This window comes from Camelina sativa, chromosome 18 (genome assembly GCF_030686135.1).
Source record: "Camelina sativa cultivar CO46 ecotype springtype chromosome 18, ASM3068613v1".
Classification (NCBI taxonomy): domain Eukaryota; kingdom Viridiplantae; phylum Streptophyta; class Magnoliopsida; order Brassicales; family Brassicaceae; genus Camelina; species Camelina sativa.
Genome location: NC_141897.1, coordinates 1,285,878 through 1,301,523, shown reverse-complemented (window position 1 = coordinate 1,301,523; position 15,646 = coordinate 1,285,878). Strand labels below are relative to the sequence as shown.

The 15,646-nt window shown below is 38.7% G+C and overlaps 2 protein-coding genes and 1 non-coding gene across 3 annotated transcripts; 2 read left to right on the top strand and 1 right to left on the bottom strand.

Annotated features, from left to right (window-relative positions):
- The first annotated feature begins 564 nt into the window (after positions 1-564).
- On the top strand, positions 565-894 carry LOC147921334 (uncharacterized). Its single transcript, XM_087499715.1, has one exon. It carries the CDS (start codon positions 565-567, stop codon positions 892-894), a length of 330 nt encoding a protein of 109 aa, XP_087355841.1.
- An 11,817-nt stretch (positions 895-12,711) lies between these two features.
- On the bottom strand, positions 12,712-13,320 carry LOC104763048 (uncharacterized). The gene has a single exon (XM_010486466.2). The coding sequence runs from the start codon at positions 13,318-13,320 to the stop codon at positions 12,712-12,714; it is 609 nt and encodes a 202-aa protein (XP_010484768.2).
- An 831-nt stretch (positions 13,321-14,151) lies between these two features.
- Positions 14,152-14,258, top strand: LOC147921333 (small nucleolar RNA R71). The gene has a single exon (XR_015589873.1). It is a non-coding gene; the product is annotated as a small nucleolar RNA R71 (small nucleolar RNA).
- Positions 14,259-15,646: the final 1,388 nt, after the last annotated feature.

Sequence of the window (15,646 nt, the reverse complement as noted above, 5' to 3'; positions counted from 1 at the left end):
CGGTAGTGGTTGATCGTTTTACCAAGGTAGCCCAATTGGTTTCAGTGAAAAGCACTGATCAAGCGCCAATTTTGGCAGAGAAGTATATAGACGAGATTTTGAAGTTGCATGGAGTGCCAGCAAACATTGTCTCCGACCGAGATCCAAAGTTTGCATCGATGTTTTGGCAAGATTTGCAGAGGGCTTTGGGAACAGATGTTCACATGAGCACCTCATTCCACCCAGAGACTAAGGGACAGACGGAAAGGACTATCCGAACCATAGAGGACATGATCCAACTATGTGCATTGGAGTGGTCTACATATTGGGAAGGGAATTTGCCATTGGTTGAGTTTGCGTATAACAACAGTTATCACTCAAGTATCGGCATGTCACCATTTGAAGCAATGTACGGAAGGCCTTGTCGAACACCTTTGTGTTGGACCGAAGTTGGGGAAAGGACAAGTTTCAATCACAAGTTGATTGATGAGACCACAGAGAAGGTCAAGTTTATCCAAGAATGCATGAATAAAGCCCAGGATCGCAGATCGTAAAAGCCGGGAAGTGGAATTTGAAGTCGGGGATATGGTGTACTTGAAGGTAGCACCACAAAAAGGAAAGGATCGGTTTGGTAAGGTGGGAAAGCTCGCGGTAAGGTTCATCGGACCATACTGGATTGAGAACAGAGTTGGAGAGGTAGCCTACCGGCTATCAATGCCAGAGACTATGCGGTTACATAAAGTCTTCCACGTTTCACAACTACGGAAGCATGTACCGGATCCTAACATGATTGTGCCCGAGCCTATCGAAGATTTGGAGACAAATCTCACATACCCCGAAGGACCGTTGGGATTAGGGCAAAGGAGGACTCGGAAGTTGAAGAACAGGAGCATTCCTCAAATCCAAGTATTCTAGGGAAAGCAGAACCGTAAGGTTATCTCTTGGGAGGATGAGGATAGGATTCGCACCAAGTATCCTCAGCTGTTCATCGGAGAGGATGAAGCAGGGTCATCAGAACCTTATGGAATTCGGGACAAAATTCTATTAAGGGGGGGGGGGGAATGTAATGACCCTCACCAAGGGGTAAATTTTAAAATAAAAACCCCTGGCCAAAAGACCTGGAAAGGACATTAAAGGAAGGCAAGGAAGGAATGTAGGAGAATTACGGAAGAAGTGTCCGAGAAATTCTGGACGGACCGAGAGATGGCCGATGGTACCATGTACCGTACCGGACGTACGTGCACGACCGGACGTACCAGACGATCACCGAATGGACAAGGACGTGTCCTTGACGTGAAGCAAGAGTGGGAAGGAACCCACTAAGGAGGGGAATTATTTATTTAAAGTGAAGTTAGTGGAGTCTCCACTAAGTGATTTTTAATCACTAAATTAATTTAAATGGGATTTTCCACTAAGAATTAATTTAATCAAGGGGAAACAAGTGGGAGACAAGAGAAGATTCTCTTGGACAAGTGTTGTGCTCACTTAACAAGTGTCCACACATGGAAATTAATGGTTTTGAAGATGAACACACTTCAACCATGCATTGGGCCAAGTTGTCGCTTACACTCTCTATATAAAGACCTCTATCCTCTCTCATTTCGCCAAAAATTTCTAAGGGTGAAGAAGAGAAAGAGAGAAAGAGAGAAAGGAGAGGAAGAGAGAAAGAAGAGAGAAAAGAGAGAAGTATTGCCGCAAGGGAGAACGAGTGAAGGAGAAAGGAAGCAACTACAAGGTGTTGAATCGAGTGGGAAATCGATTTCAACAAGAGAAGGGACTCAAGTGTGCCGTAAAGGAGCCTCATCAAGAAATTCCGACCACTCCTTACAAGAGACCGCCGGTTTTCTGTGAGTTCAGGCACATATTGCACCGGCTAGATGGGGATTAAAGACATCCATCTAGTGGACGGTTTGCATGAGCATATAGTTGCATTTTTACTTGAATTTCTTTTGTGATTTTCTTGTTTAAATGCATGTGTGGTGAGGTTACACCAATTACTAGTTCGAAATGTTCTAGTAACAAGGGTGATAACTAGTTGAATACTTGTAGAAATTATGAGCTTAAAAACCATAAACTCAAGTATCAACCTTGCTGAGGTCTTAATGCGTTTTAGTTTGCGACAAAGTCCGGCTAGCGTAGTAAGACTGGGGTATTGTTCTCCTTCCTATTCCGTACCACATGCAGCCGCGACATGCAACCCATGTTCGTGTGCGTGTAGGGTTGGTTACGAAGAGTTCGGAGGTTACTGGGCTCGCTACCCTAGCCGAAGCTGTCTACACGACGGTGTGGCTCTAAGTGAAGTCCGGTTGCATGCCTTTGTGGTTGTAATGCGGTTGTTCAAAGGGGTGTTAAGGAAAAGGAAGCATACCGGGCCCATAAATTAAAACTTGTTTAAAACTCTTTGTTTTTATTCAAGTTTGTGTTGTTGCATGTTGTTGCATGCATGTTGTTGCATGTTATGGTGTTTGCTTGTTAGATGAATTTGGTTAGCTCATTATCTTCCGCATGCCATTCTCTGATTGTTGATTGCTTGCTTGCTTGCATGTTGTATGTTATTGGGGTTTGGGATTGGAGCTAATCTCTTTGCATGAACCCTGAGCTCACAAAGTAATCTTAGATTACTTATGATAATAATTTGTGTTGCAGGTAACCCTAGAGGGAACTAGAGGGCGTGGTGAACGATAGGAACCCGGAGTAGTTTTATTTTGTTTCTATTGTAAAATTCAAGTATGTTTCTTTTCGAATCAAACTTTGGCACTAGGCCTTATCTAAAGCTCTACCATCTTTTGGTATCTTTTCGTAATAAACTCTTTTTATTTATCAAAGTATTCGGATTTATTTTTAAACGGGCGAGTGGTACTGATATAGACTTTGTCCGAGTCAGCTCAACGCACGGTGGGTCACAAGGGTTGCAAAGCCTTAAGGACGTGCCGTGTGGTCGGAAACCTCACCAATGGACTAGCCAAAGGGTCCTGATCCGTTCTTGCACCCGGCCGGATCGTTGGTGAACGTTTCCAAAGTAGCGTCCCGGTGCCGTCCGTGGTCCGCCCGGCCATACGGCGGTTCGGGGGCGTTACTCTTTCTCTTTCTTTTTCTATTTCTTCAGCTTTTTATTTTTTTCTATTTTTTTGTTTGATAGATTCCATCCTCATCCCTAAGATAAGGATACGTACATTTGACTAGTTTTTGTCTACATTCTTTTGTGATCATATTAAACAATATCTGACCTCAATTCTATATAGTAGAAAAAATATTAACTTTTTCAAATTTAATAAAAATATGGTGATAATTTTTGTTTTATTTTAAAAAATAGTGATGAAAATGTTGGAACTATACTTTTGACAACATGGTTTTAGCCAAATTTCTAGTGACTTTTCCGGTGATATCCGTTATTGGAATGACCGGTTTAAAGGACTCTTTGGATTCCTTGTAATGCCCTGATTGGTAGAAGACTTTTAATTTTTTTTTTAAAAATTAAAGCTTTAACAGTCATTTATTTGTCAATCAGACTTTTTTTACTTTTATTTTTTAGAAAGTTTTGTACGTCATTTTCTTTTCCTTCTTTGTTTTCCCAAATTTTTTAAAGCGTCAAAACCAGCCTTTAAAATTAAACAAATATAATCTTTTTTCCCATTATACTTACAAGCTCTCAAAAGTTTATATATAAATTTTACGTTAAATTATTTTTACACATTAACTATTCTTGTTTTTTTTTTTTTTTTTAAGATCCATTTCAATAATAATAATTTTTATATTCATTATCATCATTTTAATATATTTTAATAATAAAAATAACAGTTTCAGTTTTAAAAATATTTGTTACCAAATGCTTTACAGCTAGAATTTTAAAGTTAAAGTCTTTAAAACCATAACTAACAGCCGTTAAAATCGGGGTCGTAGATACTTGTCAAAATCGAAGTTATAATGAATGAGAAATTAATCTCCAAAGTGGTTAGCTTGAGAGCTTATAACTGCAAATATTTGCATTTGTTCCACGTTGGAAGATTGGAAAGTTATCCCACTAATCATATACATAAAAGTAAGTTTTCACTTTCTCCTTATTGGTTCAATTAGCATTTTTTTTAAAAATAATATTTATTTATAATTAAATAAAAATAACATTAATCTATACTTTAAATCTACACTTTACTACTAAATTGTAACTAAAATTACCGTAATTATGAATTGACTATTTTTCCATTCATTTTCATTCAAACACATTATAAATTATAATTATAACTCCTCTAATTAATTTATTTTATAAATGTAACTTTCATCCTTTGAAATTCTATAAATAACCATTCTCACATCATCATCCACTATATCTCAAATTCTAAATATTTTCTTTGTTTTGTTTATGTTCTCGCATGAGTTCAAAACTCATGGTAAGAGTGTACTTATATATTTTGTTAGCTTTATCTTATATTTTGTTCAATTTTTTAAAATGTATTTCTTCCTTCCTTCTTTGTCTTCTTTTTATTTTCAATTTTTAATTACATTTGTATAATAAAATATTTTAGAAATGTAACTTTCATCCTTTGAAATCCTATAAATAACCATTCTCACCTCATCGTCCAACATATCTCAAATTCTAAATAATTTATTTTTTTGTTTATGTTTTTGTATGGGTTTAAAACTCATAGTAAGAGTGTGATTATATATTTTGTTAGATTTATCTTATATTTTGTTCAATTTAATTCTTTGTTTTTATGCATTTCTTCCTTCCTTCTTTGTCTTCTTATTATTTTTAATTTTCAATTACATATGTATAATAATCATCTTCATTCATGTATATATATATATATATTTTTTTTTTTTTGGTAAAGTATGCAATCTTTTAACAAAATAAACTATTATTTTAACTATTATAATAGAATTATTAAATCTCCTTATTGGTCCATTTAACATTTAGTTTCTTAAAAAATAATATTTATTTATAATTTAATAAAAATGTAATAATGTACATTAATCTATACATTAAATCTACAAATTACTACTAAATTGTAACTGAAATTACATTAATTATGAATTGAATATTTTTCCATTCATTTTCATTCAAACACACTATAAATTATAATTGTAACTTCTTTGGTTTTTTTTTCTGTTCTTGCATGAGTTTAAAACGCATGGTAAGACTGTGCTTATATATTTTGTTAGATTTATCTTATATTTTGTTCAATTTTAGTTCTTTTTTTTATGCATTTCTTCTTTCCTTCTTTGTCTTCTTATTATTTTTAATTTTCAATTACATATGTATAATAAAATTTTGGTGACTGTAAAAAACAATTATCTATGCAGATTCTTTTTTTTTTTTTTTTTTTTTTTTTTTTTGGTCAAAATCTATGCAGATTCAACAATACTAATTTCTATCAAAACCTAATGGGGGAATCAAGCTAAAGAAATCATTATCATTCATGTATATATATATATATATGTATTATGTTTTTAGTATGCAATGTTTTAACAAAATAAACTATTAGAATAGAATTATTAAATCAATTTTTTTGACTCTCTCTTACCTCCAAAAAATTTATAATACATTTTTTTGTATACTCATCATTATATTTAGTTCTTGTTATCCAAAATATAATTATATAAAGATCATTATAATGTTTATTCAATTCAAATTTTGTAAGTTAATGATTTTCTATATATAAAAACAATTTGATATTCTATTTCCAAAAATTTTACTACAAAGAGGAAATCATTAGAATATAACCTAGCAATATAGCTTAAATTAAGGTGAATATAAAAGAGATTAAAAATTAAATTAATCTTTGAAATATTTTATTGTAGTTCATATGATTTTATAAGGTTTCACTCTCTCCTTATTGGTCCATTTAGCATTTGATTTCTAAAAATAAAATGTAATAATGTACATTAATCTATACTTTAAATCTACACTTTACTACTAAATTGTAACTGAAATTACATTAATTATGAATTGACTATTTTTTCCATTCATTTTCATTCAAACACACTATAAATTATAATTGTAACTCTTCTAATAAAAGTGTGATTCTATATTTTGTTATATTTATCTTATATTTCATATGATTTTATAGGAAATATATTTAATATGATACTTAAAAAATAATTTTGGAATTTGATTTTTAAATGTTTTAGGTAAATTTTGAATATCATAGTAAATTTTTATTTTTATCATTAACAATATTTTTAAATAAGTGGTATATTTTGATATTATAATACAATATTATTGACATTTAGAAAATTTGATTGTTATATATGTATTTTTAAGGAGAATTTCAAAAATACATATTTTTCAATACTACTTTTCAGAAATACCATTTTAAAAAACTTTATTAAAAAATATTCTCATAAAATTATCATAGTTTTATGATTATTACATAAATTAAAATAAATTAACATAATTAATACAACAAACGGCGTATATGCACGTGATATTACCTAGTATATTATAATGATACACTTATTATGGGAAGAGGATATTACGTTGCATAGACCGACTTGGTTTAATATTTTGGAGTAAATTTATTTGCAACTTATATTACATTTCATGTTACGTACGTTGCATATAATATTCAAAATTTTATTTGCAAAGTCAAATCGAGTTTGTTGTGTTTAAAAACAAACAAAGTCGAAGTCTTATCAACTCAAACGGAAGAATAAGTCGTTACGGATATCTCGCCAACGTGTGAGACTTGATAACGTTCGTTTGAGTCGGTAATCAAGTGTTGTGATACGGTCTCGTCTTGGTTGTATCCTGGGATCCATGTACTCGTTAAACCGCCACACTACGGGAGCTACTCTAGGTTAAGGAAAGAGATCGTATCTCGTCTCGGAGAATCTACTTCTACTCCTTTCTTTTATCGTTTTACATAGGTGTTATAATCGTTATCTCATATTTGGATTTTCGCGGTCCTACAAAAAATGACAAAAAAATTCATTTTACTATATATATATATGTGTGTGTGAGACTAAAGTACCAACTCTTTTCAAACAAAGATCCGTATAAACTAATATTGAACGAGAGAGAAAATGGCAGTAGAAGAGGTAGCAGATGACTATACAAAAGATGGAGGCAATTGTGTCCGAAAATCTCAAAGAGGTCGTTGGAAAACTTGCTCTTTCATCGTTGGTATGTATCATCTAAAGTTTTTTGGTTTTTGCTTTCTCTCATAATTTCATATGTTTTTGTGTATATGATTCAGATTTAATTGATACTAAGGATCGACCCGCACATACATGCGGAGTTAATTTCAAAAACTAAGTTTGATAATCGGTTTGTGATACTTTTCTTAGGAATGATATTAATTAATTTGTTTTTTATTCAATTTAGACAATAAGAATGATCGGATTAGTTTTTGTTATAAGTAAAATGTGACAACCCGTCCTGTGACCCCACTAGCCCACCGCTAGCTTGCCCCCATGGATCCCAAGCTGGCCCTGCAGGGCATCGATCCTAACCCCTCACTGTGGACATCCAAAATCCACCAGTAGGTTATTGGTGTGTCAGACGTTCCTCGAACTCTGGTCCCCACTCTTTTAAATACCTTCCCACAGGACAAGCTGTCACCAATTGATAACAATCCGTCCTGTGGACCCCACTAGCCTACCCACTAGCTTGCCCCCATAGGCCCCAAGCTGGCCCTGCAGAGCATCAATCCTGTGGGAAGGTTGTTAAAGGGTGAGGAATAGGGTTCGAGGAAAGCCTGGCGCCCCAATAACCTACTTGTGGATTTGGATGAGTAGTTCCATTCCACGGTGAGGGGTTAGCATTGATGCCCTGCAAAGCCAGCTTGGGGTCTGTTGGGGCGGCTAGCGGGGGGCTAGTGGGGTCTGCGGGACGGGTTGTCATAAAAGATAACTCCACTAAAATATAGTAAGAGAAATGTGATAAGTTTATTTAGGACAAACAACTCGTTTCGTCCTATCATAATGGATATAAAACCATTAAAACGATTAAACTCCATTAAAGACAAACACAAATATTTTAAAGGTAAAAATAATAGGAAAAATGTCATTAAAATCACGAACTTTCAAATTGTGGTCATTTTAATCACCAACTTCGTGGGAGGCCATTTTAAACATGAACTTCTGTTGACTTATCATTTAAATCATCAAAAAATTTTGACCACGATGAATTGGACATGTCGTTAAATCCCTAAACGGAGCAATCAATCGGCGTTAAGAGATCGTTAATCCTTCCCCGTTAGTGTCAAAACGACACCATTGGAACATAAGTAAATTAGGGAAAACAATCTCGAAATCGAAATCCCCAATCCTTAATTCTCCTCAAACCCTAAATTTCGATTTTCCCACTCAGTCCCAAATGCCGAAAGTGAGAAATAAAGGTGTGAAATCGTTTGTTGGAGCTCCACCTCCACCAGAAGATGAATCACTGAATCTAATTGTGTTTTATCGAAACCCATTAGATGAAGATGCTCGAGTTGAAGATGGAGCTCCACCTCCACTGCAGGATGTTGCAATTTCTAATGTCAGAGATGGAGGTGGTGAGCTGGTTGTATGTGTATCTGAATTTGTTGTTGGAGCTAAAAGAAAGAGAGGTAAAGGTGGAGTTTCACGTTAGGGTCGAAAACGTAAAAAAAGAAGTGATGAATATTGTAACATCCCCAAATTCAAATCTGGGTCATTTTGAAAAGTACAGCCAATTAAGGGCCCAATTGAACAAAAGTAAAAGGTTTTGCGTCACAATGTATGTTTGTGTACATGTGTATACTCTCATACATCGCCGTCTTTGTTTTGGCGAGAGAAGAGAGTTTGTGAACTCTAACCCTAAGTGATGTAAGCACGGGATCGGACACGCGTCCAGGATCGCTCGAGACGGACCCGGACACTTCTCGGACACATGTATCACCCGCGAGACAACACGGAGTCAGCATGCCTAGGATCACTCCCGGCGCAACCACTGTACTAAGAGCTCGGCAAGGACCGCCAAGCACAAGATCAACCACTTCGTCCAAGCCTTCGTCCAAGAAGACCAAGAGATTTACTCGGCCAAGGCAACCACCGGCGAGACCGTCCGTATGGCCTTCTTCCTTACCCAAGGATGAGGGCGCCAAAGACGTCAGGATCATGACTCGTACTCTTTTTCCTTACTTCGGGTTTTTCCCATGAGGTTTACCGGAGAAGGTTTTAACAAGGCGACGAGTCCTGACGCACAACGCCGCATTTTACACCAAGGATGCATGCAAAGCCGCGTTTAACTTCAGTGACGTGGCATCCGCACTCAGCCTAAGGACGCGGCCTTTCTTTTCTGTCCTTTTCCTTTAAGCTTTGCGTTTGAACTTTCTCTAGATCCTTCCCTAGTGAACGTTGGAATAGTGTGACGTGTTCACCGTCTGTGGAGACGCGTCAAGAGCAACGTGTGCAGACCAAAGCGAGTCCACGTGTCCCTAGCTCCGTCTAAACCCTTAGTCTATTTAAGCTTCCAACGCCACTTGCTTAGGTTCTTTAGACTTGATTGAAATGATAATTTTCCAAAGAGTGAATCTTTGCTTCTTGTCTCACTTATCTTTCTCGCAACTTAGTCCGGTATTTGGCTTGAAAGAAACCCTAGAAGGATCGATCCGGGATCGCTCTTCTTCTAGTCGGCGTACGACGCTTACCACCGCTCGTGTACACTGCCGTTCGATCCATACCGTCTCTATCGCACAGTGTTCATCCGATCGTTGGTTGTGTCCCACTTTGACCCCATCGTTTCCTTAGTGAGCCGAGGTCGAGTTTCTTACTCGGTTCGCTAGCCGCTGTCTGATTCTAGCGTACCGTCTGTACGCATCCGCGTTCATTTGTTCGATCAACCGCTATCATGCAGCTGCTTGTCCGAATCCGTGTTCTACTCGTTCGCTTGCCCTCAAAACTCGTTTCCATCGTCCATTCTCGTCCCAATTTCACTGTGTTTCTTTTGGTCCGAGGAGAGTCATTGTTTTCCTGAGCGTCCCACGACTCCGACCTCCGTCCGAGTCGTCTAGCCGCTCGGCGCTCACATCACTAAGCCTCTCTCTCAACGTTGGATCTCACCATCATCACCGTCTTCCTCATGTTGTTGCCATTGTTAAGAAGCAGAGAAAGAGGTCACGGAGATTTATTCTTCGCCACCGTCCATCACCACCGTTAGTCAGCAAGCCATCGTGAATCACCGGAGTTTGAAACCATGTGTTAACCACTGTCAAAGGAGATGTCAGCCGCTCTCTCGTTAGCAGCCGTAGGCATTGTCTAGGCCATTAAGGGTAAGGAAACCCTAGTGTTCTTTTGTAACTTGCGCATGAAGTAAATGATATTGTCTCATGATCTGTTGTTGTTGTTTAATTGTGAATCATGAGAACTGAACGCCACCGTGTGCTTAAACTGTCACGTTGAGCCCTTGAGGAGATTCACCGAGAGTAAACGCCGAGAAAGGTAAACGGCAGAACTCTTGTCCCGTGTTGTTGTTGTGTTTGTTGATTATTGAACCGATGAGTTAAACTAATCTAAACCAAAAGATCCTAAGTTTAGATTAATTGCCAGAACCGACACTTAAGTATTATGAACGAAGGAATGGTTTCGTGGTGTTTGTGGTCACGGGTATTAAGCGGTGGTGTCGTTTGTTAGTGTTTTAAACTTGTTTATCGATTAAACTCAGTATATGGTTGTGGCCTTGTGGGGAGTTGGGGTTATTGAACCGGAAGAAAAACGTGGTCACATGAACTGATTTGTGGTGTTGGGTATTATTACGTCCTTGCATGCATGGTGTAAATAAATTATTAGAATTGGTTTAGTTAACTATTAAATCATTCTAATTAATTTGATTGGAGGAATACCAAATCAGTTAACAGAGATTTGTAATTTTTGTTTCAGTGGATTAAATCATGGATATGATTTTATATATTATTTGGAAATAATATTTGACCAATAACTCTAAACTGTTGCTGACGGAGATTGATGTTTATGCAGAATTTATTGCTGCAAGTGCTAAACCGAGGATTGATTCATGTGGCTAAGGTGAGGATTAGTTGATGTTTTCTACGTGTTCAGATGTGTTTGGATAGTTACTTAGTTTAAGGTTAAGCTGAGTATACCTATATGTTATATAGTATATAAGTAATGTATATTTGGATGGGTGTATATCTTGTTTATACGTATATAATTATATATTTATTATATTATATAAGAACTAAAATAAAGATGAGAATATAAAATGAATGTGTGTTGATTGATATTGATGTGGTTGCGTGGATGCATGTTATGTTGTGGTAAAATAAGTGTTTGTGTGTGAGGAAATAAGGTGCTAAGGCACGTAGATGCGGGTGAGCCGCAGAGAGTCCTGCAAGGAGAATTCCTTGCAGTTGTGTGGTGGTCTAAGGCCGCGGAATGCGGGTAGATCAGGATGGCTGACGAGCCGACGTGTGTGCAGTGCTAGGAACAAGTGCAAGAGGCGCTTGGGGTCCGCAAGCACAAGCTTCTGACGTCTTTCACCGATTTAGGAGGCTGCAGTTGAACCATCACCTCTATCTTAGCCTTGTCAACCTCAATCCCTTTTTCTAAGATCTTGTGGCCTAGGACTATCCCTTCTTGAACCATAAAGTGGCACTTTTCCCAGTTTAACACTAAGCTGGTTTCTTCACACCTTCTGAGTACCTTGCAGAGATTTGAAAGACAGGATGAGAAGGAGGCTCCGTATACTGAAAAGTCATCCATGAAAACCTCCCCCATCTCTTCTATTCAATCCATGAAGATGGACGTTGCACAAACCGAAAGGAATCCTCTTATAGGCAAAAGTACCATAAGGGCAGGTGAATGTCGTTTTCTCCTGGTCTGCAGGGTGTATAGGTATTTGGAAAAACCCACTATACCCATCAAGGAAACAATAGTAGGGATGGTTAGCGAGATGTTCCAGCATCTGGTCGATGAAAGGCAGGGGAAAATGATCCTTCCTAGAGGCTGCGTTAAACTTCCTGTAGTCAATACACATTCGATGTCCCGTTATCGTCCTCGTGGGAATTAGCTCATCTTTCTCGTTTTTGACAACGGTTATCCCTCATTTCTTCAGAACGCAGTGCACCGGGGACACCCAAGTACTATCAGAGATGGGGTAGATAACTCCAGCATCGAGCAACTTCAAAATTTCCTTTTTCACCACTTTTTTCAGGTTCGGATTTAGCCGACGCTGAGGTTGTACACTAGAATACGACTCATCCTCCAGGTTTATCCGGTGGGTGCAGAGATCAGGAGATATTCCCTTGATGTCATCTAGTGTATAGCCTATTGCTCTTCTATAGTTTTTCAACTGATTGCAAAGGAATTTTAAGTCTTTTTCGGGCAGGCTAGAATTAACGATAACTGGATAAGTTGAATTAGGTCCCAAGAACATGTACCTTAGCCCATATGGAAGAGGTTTAAGTTCTACTTTAGGTGCCTTTGACTCGGCCCAATCATCAGTGGTTTGGAGTTGCGGCCCGAGGTGGTGCTCGATCCTCCTCCTTGGTGGGGCGATAGTGCTAGTGGTCGGGTTGGAGATCGGATGGCCCGGCGTCGAGCAACTGCACGACATGACACAGCAGGTGACTACTGACTTGTTCGAGCTTCGGTTGCCGAGCATTATTCACTCCTTTTCAGCCTCCATCAGGTCTTCACTTAACTCCATTTCTTGGTGCACGAATCCATCCTTTCTTCCATTTGTTAGCGCTGTCTATAGGCAATCCCCGATTGTTATCTCCTCAAGCGCCTCCTCGTGCAGGTTTTCTAACTCCTCTACCCGGAAGGTTTGCCCCGCGATTGTGGGCTTTTCATGGTTTCTAGAATATCAAACTGCATAGTGAGGTCTTCCCCGAGCTTCAGATCTATCTTCCCATTCCTCACATCTTTCATAGCTCCTGCGGTGGCTAAGAACGGTCGTCCTAAGATAAGCGGATCCCTTGTCTCTACATCCATTTCCAAAACCACAAAGTCGGTTGGAACATCTACCGGCCCTATCTTGACCGGAAAGTCTTCCAATACTCCACTTGGCAACCTTGTGGTTCGATCTGCCAGAAATAGTTGGATGTTGGTGGGTTTGAATTTCTCAAATCCAAGACGTTTGGCTACAATCAAAGGGATTAAGTTGACTGATGCCCCCAAGTCACAGAGACATCTGCCGAATGGCAAAGGTCCTATCGAGCAAGCTAAAGTGAACGAACCCGGGTCGCTCAGTTTTTTAGGCGCAGTAGTCCTCTGGATTATAGCACTGCACTCATGATTGAGTATGACCATCCCTTGAACTTGTTTGATCCGTTCCATCACCTCATCTTTCAGGAATTTCTGGTAAGGGGGTATCAGAGTGAAAGCGTCCATTAGAGGCATGCAAAGCTCGAGTCCCTGCATCTGTTTTTCGAACAATGCCTTGTACTTCTCAAGAAGTTTCTTGCGAAATCATCCAGGAAATTGCAAGGGTGGCTTGTAAGGTGGAGGGATGAATCGTCTTTCTTTCTGTTTCTCTCCTCCTGGTTTGTCTGTAAGAGGTGGACTGACTGGAGTATCAACCCAATCATCCATCCGAGTAGGGTGGCCGGGTGCTGGGTCGGGTTTCTCTGGAGAATGGTTTGGTGGTTGAGAAGGAGTGGGCGGTTCACGGAGATCCTCCCCATCTAAATAATTGCTGTCCTCAGTAATGTGAGGTGGTGTCCTCAGTAATGTGAGGTGGTAATTGGCGTCCACTCCGTAGGATGATGGCAAGCGCAGACTCATGACGTTTGGAAGTTGAGGCCGATTTATCTGTAAGCACCTGAATTCGAGAGCCTAAGGCATCAAACTTTTTTGTGTAGTTGCTTGAAATTGGCTGATAAACGGCATGCAAGATCATCGAATCTTGTAGTAATTTGTACGACATCGGTCTTTTGAGTTGACATGTTGTGTGACCACGTTGATTATATATGTAGTTCATGTCCTCTAGCTGAGCATTCTCCCCATCTTGTTGTTAAAAGTGCTCTTCCACGGAGATTGCATGAACCTGCTGCTGCTGGTTGAGGAGCTTATCGAGCTTGTCATTGAGGGCTTTCAGGTCCCTCTTGTATTTAGTATCTTCCTCTCCAATAGATCGCACAGTGTGATCGTACTCCTCATTGTAATGCCCATCAGACTGAGCCAAGTTCTCCACTAGATCCCAAACCACATCAACATCCTCGGTATAGTGTACTTAGCAATGAAGCATTGCTGAATCCATGATGAGGGCATCTGCTTGTGTATCCCTTGAAACGTTCCCAAGCTTCACTGAACGTCTCATTGCTCTTCTGAACAAAGCTGGAAATGTCATTTCGCAGCCTTGCAGTTCTGGAGTTGGAGAAGAATTTGGCTAGAAACGCCTTCTTGCATGTGTCCCAGGTGGTGATGGACTCCTTGGGGAGTGATTTCTCCCAGACGTGTGCTTTATCTCCCAAAGAGAATGGGAAAAGCCGGAGTTTGAATCCATCTTCACTCACTTCATTGATCTTGGTTAGGCTACAGAGCCTATCAAACTCATCCAGATGGTCCAATGGGTCCTCCATTGGCAATCCATGAAACTTGTTGCTCTGTATCATCTGGATAAGACTACTATTGATCTCAAAGTTGTTTTTCTGGACAGCAGGTGGCACAATGCCATGTCTTTGAGTGTGAGTAGATGGCGCATCTCCTGCTCCTATGTTGGTCCTCTCTTGAGGAGCTGGTGGACCATTCTGATTGTTCATTGTCTCCTCAATTGTTGTTGAAATTAGGGTCTATATCACTCACAATTTACCAAAAACTATCAAAACCCAATATCTCCAGAACCAAAACTTATTCTCAATACAGATTTCTTTTTAAAATAAAAAGTGAAGCATATTTTTGTGTTTTGTTGTTGCTCATGTTTACTTTCTTCCGTAGTTTGGTTTTGTTTCCAAGAGAGATCACAATCAAACACTCAAACTAATGGTGTTGTGTCAGATTTTCTTTCGGGAATATTTTCCAGTTCGAAATTGGACTCGCTGTTGAATAAATATCAGTCTTGTGATTGATATTGGGAAACATAATTCTTTGGTTAGATTTGTTTTAGTACCACGGTTAACACTTTGGTGTGATGTTAAAGTCTTTTAGACAAAGAAACAAAAAAAATTGGTTGGATTGTTTTAGTATTGATAACTCTCTAATTTGTATGTTTTAAGCATTCTTTTTTGTCCATATTTTGCATTGTTTATACCCTAACCTCAACATTTTTAGGTCATTTACTGTAGGAATTCACATTTAGGCCATTTAGGGTGTTGCATTCTTGCATTTGCATATTTTGGATGAAAACAGGTGCTTTAGAGCCTATAAAGGGGAGAAACAAGGTCAAATCCGAGCATGTACCCGAAGGAGCTATTGAGCAGGAAGAACAGTCCGAACACCAACCCGATCGAAGAGGATCCAAGAGCAGGAAGAACAATCAGAAGATCTATCCGAAGGGCAACCCGAGCTCATCCCCGAGCAGACCCTCGGGCAGGACTGAGAAGCTAGGGTTAATGGGTTTCCATATATAAACCCCCCACTTCTTCCTCTCGCCCTAGCACACCGCAGACACTCAACCAGAGAGCGAGAGCTTCTGAGAGAGATCTAGAGCGACTCAAACTCTTTTCTATCTTTGTTAGGATTTATTTTACATCTTTTTGCTATACTTTTAGATTTCTACTTTGTACTCTTCTCTTCTACTTCATATTTT